The sequence below is a fragment of the Octodon degus genome, unplaced genomic scaffold (genome assembly GCF_000260255.1).
Source record: "Octodon degus isolate 3935 unplaced genomic scaffold, OctDeg1.0 scaffold00115, whole genome shotgun sequence".
In the NCBI taxonomy this organism is placed as follows: Eukaryota; Metazoa; Chordata; class Mammalia; order Rodentia; family Octodontidae; genus Octodon; species Octodon degus.
Genome location: NW_004524691.1, coordinates 1,851,155 through 1,860,775, shown reverse-complemented (window position 1 = coordinate 1,860,775; position 9,621 = coordinate 1,851,155). Strand labels below are relative to the sequence as shown.

Sequence of the window (9,621 nt, the reverse complement as noted above, 5' to 3'; positions counted from 1 at the left end):
AGGCCTTTTACATATTCAAGAGAAGCTGGAAATTCCATTTTTATTTCTTAATGTAAAACACTTATTAGCTTCATATAAAATATATCATTAGGCTGTATCCAGCCCATGATCTGGTATTTAGACTTCTCTAGTAGCAGTGGTAATAACAATAATGATTAGAAGAAGCATTTGAGGTAAGAAACAGCATATTGGAGCTGGTGAGATAGCTCAGTGGTCTAAAGCACCTGCTTAGGAAAAGCACAGGGACTGCAGTTCAATCCTGTGGTGCTGTGTCAGCTGCACCCCCAAGGTGGGCTGAGCCTGCCCCCCCGCAAAAAAAAAAGCACATTGGAGTTTTGGAACACTAGAGGGTTGTTTTTGTTTTGTTTTAGGAGTAGGAAAATGTATTGGAGAAAAGGAGTGGGGAATACGAATGGGAAATGGGAAACAGGAATAGCTCCTGAGACAGGAGGGATCCCAAATGGGTTGTCCGATATTAGAGTTTATAGTCAGGTTTTTTTGATAGGCATGTGCATGTAAGAGTCAGAGGAAAAGGGGGTGTTACTTTGAAAAAAGAAATGTTGTAAATATGAATATATTCAAACTTGTGATGTTAATAAAGTAGCAGGTACTTTAAAGATATTCCTGCTATGAACTAGAAAGACAGCAGGGGTATGGAGAGATAGCTTTGGTAGCCTAAGCACCTGCCTGGCAAATACAAGGACTGGAGTTTGGTCCCTGGTACTGCATGCCATGCTGGCCAGAAACTCCAGGCAGGCCCTGCCAGCCACCAGAACCGGGTGTGGTGGCAGATACCATAATCGCAATGCTGGGGAGGCTGAGACAGGAAAATCACTACAAGTCCAAGCTGTGTAGCAAGACCCTGTACCAAATAAATAAATAGCAGGATCATTAATTCCTACTAAATGGCAATTGCTTTGCTTTCAGAAATAGTTCTCATTTATGTATTTTATGCAAGTAGAAATGCTTGTTATAAGGACCGCAAAATAGCTTAGCGGACTAAGTGCCTGCATAGGCAAACCTAGGGACTGGAGTTCCGCACACTGTACTGACTCTGCCCCTTGGGCGTGCTGAGCCGGTGACCAAGTCTGGGCCTGGTGGCACATGCCTATAAGCCCAGTGCTGGGGAAGCTGAAAACAGGAGGGTCACTATGAGTCTAAACTGCATAGTGAGACCCTGTACCAAATACATTAAAAAAAAAAAAAATGCTTGTTATAGAATTTTAGCATGCTAATTGACCTATCACTAGTAAAACCGTTTATCCTTAGGCTATAATGCAGTCTTTAGCATTTTTATCTAGGCTCGAAACATTGCATTCTAGAAATGACAAAAATGCAGAGATAGAGGACAGATCTGTAGTTGCTAGGGGTGTATGTGGGAGAAGTTAGATAAGTGTAAATGAGTATGTCAAGGCGTTTTGGGGGGAGTAGTAGAACTATATCTTGATTGTGGTTATGATTTGAAATCTATGCATATTTTCAAATTTATACACAATATACAGAAATTTCAATTCTGTATAATCATTAAAAGTTAAATGCATTTTTTAAAATTAAAAAATTCAATTATCTCAAAAGTTCATTTCTAGGTGAATATTACTTGAAGTATATGACATGAAATATTTTAAGTTTAGCTCCCTTTTTGCCTTCAGTGGAACCATTGAACAATTTGGTAAATCTTACATATCAATATAGAAAAATGGAATGAATTTGAATTTATTTTTCAATGTTGGGATCGTAGTAGTAAAATGAAATAAGTGCAGGGACACAGAGGTTAGTAGATTCAGGAGAATTTATATGTGGAAAACTGGTAACCCACATCCCAGAAGGATGGTCATAAAGCCTTTTTCTTTTTAAATACAAAGCAAAGGATAAGTTTAGTAGTTGGTTCCATTATGTGAAGAAGTGAGGAAATGATTTTGTGTGGACAGTGTATTTATAAAATATACTGTAAACTCTAAACCTATTTGACATATGATGTATCTTATTCTGAATTTCACTTCTGATTTTATTGAGGCATATTTATAGGCCAATTATATTAGGGTTTGTTTTGTTTTGTTTTTTTTGCAGAACCGGGGATTGAGCTCAGGCACTTGCGCTTGCCAGGGAAGCACTTTTTCCCAATTGTATTAGTTTTTAACGTATAAATGTATCATGAATCAAGCATAGAACCACACAAATTGCAATCAGTATCCTACTTTGAATGTTCATGTGTTCCTAAAAAAATGTAACTTAATTTTAGAAGGCAAAATAGATTACCTAATACAAAGGGCCATTTTAATACTGCAAAATTAAAAAGTAAAATACAAAATCCTCATTCTTTTAGCCACAATTGTAGGTAAATCTTGCCTTGTATGCATGCTTTTTCATTTCATTCTTCTTTTCTCTTTTATGTACTGTCCCCACTGCCTGTAATCCAGTGGTCATCAGTTAAGTTACAGAACAGATGACTACAACATGCCTAGAGATATCTAATTTTTTTTTTGTTTATATTGTCTTACATTTCTTACTCCTAGTAGCATCTTAAAACTTTTATGTTTTCCATTTTTTAAACTTTATTTTCTTTTTAGACCAGGTCTCTTCATATAGTTAGCCTACCCCAAGGTGGCTCAAAGTGGCAGTGATCCTCCCGCTTCAGCCTCCCAGCTGCTGTGATTACAGGCATGTTCCATCACATCCAGCTATGGTGACATAGCATAAATCATTGCCTCAGAATGGAGATATATGTGCATATCTACAGTAAATTTTGTGCTTAGCCAGAGCATATTTATTTATTTGTTTGTTTGATGTATTTAGTACAGGGTGTACAGGGTTTCACTACGTAGATCAGACTCATAGTGATTCTCCTGTTTTCAGCCTCCCAAGCACTGGGATTGCAGATGCACAGTCTCAATCATCTCAGTGTGCCCCGGGGGTGGGGCTGGCACAGCGCACCAGGGATTGAACCCTGGCCGCTACACTCTGCATAAGCAGGCGCTTTAGCATATTTATTTTTTAAAAGCAAATGATTTCCATCTATTCAGTCACAAAAGTCCCAGGATTAGCATGAGAGTTTGGAGAACTGAAGCTGTTGGCTCCTTAGCTTCTTTGTTATGTTCTGGGCTGCATGTGAGCCTGATGTTTTGCAGCAGCATGGCCCATAGAGGAAGCCACCTGCTTCATCTGGTGTTGATTTAAAGACATAATAGTCTTTTCAACCCCTGGGAAAAAACCTGATGTTACTGGCCTTAATAAAATGAAATAAAATAATATGAGATCTAATATATAACACCACCATTAGTGGTTAGGAACTATAAGTAATTTGGAAGGTTTCAAGATTCATTTTATATTTACTCTTTTTGCATTAAATGTTGTCTTTGAAAAATGTAATCCCCTAAGTAAGATTATTACATTGTGGATATTTTCAGCAAATGCTTAAGAGAAATATTTGTGAAATAAAAGAAAGATTTATTTCTGCTATGATTCAGCTGGTAGCCCAGTGTCAGATGCACACTATTACTGTTTCAGTTTTCTTTACAGTGAAATTGAGAGCCTTGAACAGGGTGGTGGGTATTCCAAGTTCTTGAGGTTCTAACTGTTGAAGTAGAGGACTATGCGAAGAAGAAGGTAAAGGACAGCCAGACTCTCATCTAAAACAAAAACTGAACCTTTTGTTTTCTCCTGAATTCTAAACTAAAATTGATTTTCTTACTGTAACAGAGAGCTAACAGGAGAGAGAACCCAGTCTCAGTTAAGGATATTTGTAACAGACTGTGGACTTAAATGTTTCTACCTCTTCTGACAGTGGAAGAGGGTGGGTGACACAAAGCATCTGAGGGTCTAAACAAAAGCCTTTACAGGTTTAAGGTTTTTTTTTTTTAATATAATCTAATGTTTTATCACAAACTCCTTGAAATTGTCACCTCCTCCGTAATATACTTATTTTTTTGTTATTAAAATATTTCCCTGTAAGTTACTAGATACGAGGGATTGTTTCAGAAGTTGTGTAAAATTTGTTTATCCTATCAATTTGTGTATCCTTTGGGATACCATCAAAGGGGAGATGGAGGTAAGAAGAGGGAGTATATAGTAGGCACTTTAAAGAAATGTAGTCCCAAAATCTGTGTTTTACACCTTATGGTTGGAACTAAAATATGTTCTCTTTTGCTTGGGTATTTCTGGGTAATGGACAAGAGCACCTACTTGGTCTGTGTATATCTAAGCATTTAGGCAATATAAATGCAAAAAATATTCTTGCTTTAAAATTAGACCTAAGGAGCCGGGGAGATAGCTCAGTAGAATATAAGCACTTGCCTGGCATGCACAAGGTCCCGAGTTCGGTCCCTGGTACCGCAAAAAAAAAAAAAAGAAAAAGAAAAAGAAAAGAAAACCTAGACCTGAGTGTGAGTCCCACATGTGGCACTTTCTAGAAGTAGGAGTAATAATGCCTATTTTTGTAATTTAAATATTTTAATCAATTATCTATCTTACTTTTAAAGACAAGATCTCATTGTGCAGTCCAGGCAGGCCTTGAACTCATTGTGTAGGCCTTAAACTAGCGGTAATTTCATGCCTCAGCATCCCTAGTGCTAGGATGACAGGTGTGTGCTGTGCTATCAGGCCCAGTTTTGTGACTGATTTTTGAGAGATAATGAAGGTTACCAGAATTTTTGAATGAAAGCTTTGGCTCTGGGGTCCCAGCAAATCAGGTTCTGCTACCTGTCCCAAAACATCAATCAAGGAGATCAGTGGTGGTAGACAGCAGGAAAGGAGCTTTAATGAGCATGACCATGTTGGAAAGAATAGACAAAAAGGATAGATATGTCTATTATTTATTTTATTATTTTATGTATTTAGTACAGGGTCTTACTACACAGTGATCCTCCTGTTTTCAACCTCCCAAGCACTGGGATTGCAGCCATACACCACCATGCCTAGTCTCAATCACCTCAGCATGCCCCCTAGGTGGGGCCCACACAGTGCACTGGGAATTGAGCCCTGTTACCTGGGTCTGCCTAAGCAGGCGCTTTAATCTACTGAGCTATCTGGCCAGCCCTTAGATATGTCTTCACAGTTTGGTATGGTAAGAAAAATGATTCATGTAAAGTATATTGATGTTTATGGCATATGGTGTGCACTGAATTTATAGTAGCCAAGCACAATGCTGCATATCTATAAGCTAAGCTTCGGGAGGTTAAGGCAGGAGAATCACCAGTTCAATGCCAGCCTGGACAATTTAGCAAGACCTGTGGCCAAAACAAATGGAAAAAATGAAGGGCGGTTCAAGACATAGGTAAATGATAGAGTGCTTGCCTAGCATACTTGAAGCCCTGAGTTCAGTTATCAGTACCAAAAGAAAAATTAAGTAAATGAAAAATAAAGTAATGCCTCTAGTTTTACTATTATTTTTGAGCACAGTATTTAACAGACTCTTCTAGACCATTATTCACTCCCACCACTAAATTTGTCTGAAGGTAATGGCTAATGGTCCAGCTATCTTTCACTGAGACAACCTGACAGTGCTGTGTGATCCCTATTTCATACCTAGAGAAGGCTATGCTTAAACAGATTAAAAGCATTAAAAAATTTAGAAGGGGAAATCTCTTGTAAACCATCATCTGTTGTTTATTGTCTGGCTTGTTATAACTGAGAGAGCATGAAAGTATGACTACTGTATATTATGGGATATGGAAATCATATTCTACCCCTAGAACTTTCCTTGAATAAAATGGCATAATAGGCTTTTTAAATTCAACTCAGTTATATACTAAATGAATGTAATGCTTTTTTTCCTTGTTATGTGCCACTCCTTATTTTGGATCTATCTAATGTACGTTTAAAAGTTTAGTATTGTTTTATCTTTTGTGCCTGGAATGGTGCCTTACGCATAATAATAAATATGCATCTAAAAGGAGTTTTTTGTTTGTAAATTGAAAAGTTTTATACAAAATTATTTAGGATCATATAAGTTATTTCATTTTAAAAGTTACTTATAGATTTAAAATATTCTTAATTTCAGACTTTCTTTTTTTCTGGGGAACTGTATTTTTAATAACAACAACTTTAGTTGCCCTTCTGAAAAAAGAAAACAAAGAAGTATCAGTAGTAAAAGAAGAAACACAAGGAATCACAGATACATACAAGCTGCTTTTTGCAATTATAAAAATGCCAGCAGTACTGACATTTTGCCTCCTGATTCTAACTTCAAAGGTAAGAAATGTATGAAGCGAATATTGCAATGATCAATGTCATGGACTGCGTTCAATGACTTTGTATCATCAATTTCTTTTCTACTGTCATTAGAATTTAACAGTGAAAAACAATGTTTATTAAATGTATTTGAAAAGATGTAATCACATCAAAACAATGCCAGAGTAAGCTAAATATCTTGGGAGCCTTGCAAAAAATTATTAGAAGAACTGCTAATATCTAAAATTTTAATTAACAGTATTAATGTTTGGAGTGGAAATGACTGGCTTTGAAAAAGTAATAACTGTTGTTATATTGAATATGCCTTTAATGTTGGGATAGTAAAATTATTTACTGAGAATAAGGTTTATTGAGCCAGGCAGATAACTCAGTGGCTTAAGCGCCTGCCTGGCAATCTCAAGGTCCTGAGTTTGATCTTCAGTACCAAAAAAAAAAAAAAAAAAAAGGTTTACTAATATATGGAAGTGTATCAGTATTAGAAGTAAGTCTATTTAAAAATCCATTGAATTTGGATTTTTGAGACAGGATCTTATTGTATATTCCTGGCCAGGCTTGAGCTCATTATGTAGCCCAGGCTGGCCTCAAACCTGTTGTGATCCCCATCTTCCTAGTATTTTTTTAAATAGTTAAAGGAAACAATGCTGTTGACTTTTATTCTGTATTAAGATCTTTTCATATTTCTAAAATGCTTTTTTGTGTGTGCATGTGTATGATCTTGGAGATTGCACCAAAGGTCTTCATACTGAGCTATTTCCCCAGAACTTTATTATTTTTGAGACAGGTTCTTGCTAAATGGCTAAGGTGTCCAGGCTAAGCTCAAACATGATCTTGCTTCACCTTCCCAGAGTGCTGGGATTCCAGGGGTGCACCACCACCCAGCTAGTTCTAAAACAGTTTAGAAGTTTTATTCTAAGAGAAAGATAAGTATGTTTTGTTACAGTGAGCCATTGCTATCTTGGAATTAATAGTCCCAAATTTAGAAATTTATAGGATTTTCATTTTATATATTTAAACCTAAGTATATAAACACTGTACAGGTGTCTTGTGATAACCTCAGAAGAAACAGCTTCATTTTTTTAAATTTTTTATTTATTTATTTATTAGAGAGAGAGAGAGAGAGAGAGAGAGAGAGAGAGAGAGAGAGAGAGAGTGTGGTGTGTGTGTGTGGCCAGCTCAGTCCACCAGGGGGCGGGGCTGGCTGGCATGTGGTGCTGGGGGATCGAACCGCGCTCCCTGATGCTTTGCTAAGCTTGTTCTAAGTAGGTGCTTTAGACCACTGAGCCATCTCTCCAGCCCCAACAGCTTCATTATTTTTGTTTTGAATGTTTTTCCTCCTCTTCAGTGATAGGAAAGGAAAGTTTAGAAATGCTGAACAATTAAAGAAATATATTATCTCATGATATCATTTAGAAGGAAACATCATCAGCGTTCCGGGCTGGCTTTGTACTATTGTAGCCCAGGGTGGCCTAAAACTTGTGGTGATCCTTCTCCCTCAGTTCCTACCTGCCAGATCATAGGCATGTGCAATCACACCTGACTGAAGGATACTTTTTAATAGCAACATAGTAGTCATAGTGATGTAAATTTGCATAACCTACTCAGGCATTTTTCTGTTTATATTTAATTTGCTTATGTTTTTAATTATAAAAATGTTCTGGTGAACATTTTCATGCATAAGCCTTTAATATTCTGAATATTTTTCAATAAATTTGTAAATGGGAGATTAGTAGGTTAATGAATATGATTACTGAATCGTTTAGTTTTTATTTTATTTTTTTGAATTGTTTTAAAAGGTTGTACTAATTTATACTATCCCTAGCAATGTATAAAGAGGTATTTCAATTACAGAGGTGGTAATCCTATATTGTTCTTCTAAAGTAAACTCAAAATGACATTTCTCATAATTTTTAATGCTATAAATTGATTTTCCTGGTCTTTAAATTTTATATAAATGAACTGTGCACTATATATTTTTTGTGTAGTTTGCTCATATTATTATAACAATAGTCTGTTCATTATGTGGCTATATAATATTCCACTGTATGAATAAGCCACTATCCCTTCTGCCAGCAAATGTTTAGAGCTATTATGAATAATGCTTCTGTAACATTCACATAAATGACTTTTGTTGGACATAGTTATATGTTTCAGGTGGGTAATTCCACATAGGCATGAAATTACAGGGCCCCAGGAAATATATAGAATATACTGCTGGTTTTCCAAAGCTATTGCAGTCTTATGTACCTTCAGCAGTGTAAGTTGACCGCATTATATCCTTGAGAGCATATACCATCTTTTAATTGTCAGCGTTTCTGGTGTGTTGAAACATATTGTTATGGTTGTGACTCACATCTCCTGAGGATTAAAGAAGCATGAATATCTTTTCATATTATTATTGCTCTTTGAATATTCAGAGTAGCCTTTTTATATTTATAAAAGAAAAAACATTTTGGATATAAATTTTTTAATATGCATATTACAAATATCTTCTAACATACAAATTTTAATGAATGGTAAGGTCAATTTGAATATCTCATTTTAACAAAGAAAATAGATAAAATATAAGTGAAATTTTTTGCAGGGTAAACTGAAATACCCTTGACTTTTAATATTTTTTAGTGAAATATATTCTTTGGTACCATTCAAAGAAGTTGAAACATATGCTATTTATATTTTTAAAAAATATTCACATAGGACCAGGGAGATAGCTCAGTAGTCTAAGTGCCTGCATGGCAAGTGCAGGAACTCGGGTTAGCTCCCTGGAGCCACATGCTGTGCTGGCCTGGTCCCACCATGCCGGCCACTGAAACACTCTGTGTGTGTGTGTGTGTGTGTGTGTGTGTGTGTGTGTGTGTGAAAATTTACTTGATGAAAATCTTCATCAAGATTTTTAAATTATTGACACTTAGCTCTACTTTTTTTATTCTGTAGATTTTCTTTTCTCTATATTTCAGAGTAATTTCATGTTCACACATTAAAATCTAACTATTTCCTATAAATGAAACTTTTAGTAGACTATAATTCAAAAATTTTGGAAGTTTAAAATTATTATAACATTAACTATTCATTGCCTTATCAAAGATTTACCAGTTGTAGCAATAACAGCCTTTATAACTTTATTTTTCTCCTGGCCAAGGAACCAATCTAGGATCACATATTACATTTGGTTGGTATGAGTCTTTGTTCTTCATAACCTTGACACTGGTTAAAAATTCCAGTTTGGGGATCAGAAGCAGAATAAACAACAGAAAACCCCTCAAAGAATACATGCCAGTTTTTCTGTAGAATGGCTTTTCATTTACATTGGTTCTATTTCTTCATGGGTATATGGCAGGCATGTAACAAGTAATATTTTGATGTCTTAAAGGAATTATAGGAGCCGTGCTGTGTTCCCCTATCCCGTTAATTATTATTCTTTTTTTTTTTTTTTTTTTT

General features: G+C 35.8%; 1 protein-coding gene across 2 annotated transcripts in view; it reads left to right on the top strand.

The window, feature by feature from the left end:
• Slc33a1 (solute carrier family 33 member 1) overlaps positions 1-9,621 on the top strand; it is a 20,565-nt gene that overhangs the window by 4,008 nt on the left and 6,936 nt on the right. The window contains exon 2 of one of the 2 annotated variants that reach the window (XM_023699707.1): positions 5,996-6,186. The exons of the other annotated variant lie outside the window; for it this stretch is intronic. Coding sequence (XP_023555475.1) covers positions 5,996-6,186 — 191 coding nt within the window. The remainder of the gene's footprint in view (positions 1-5,995; positions 6,187-9,621) is intronic. 2 annotated transcript variants of the gene reach the window in all.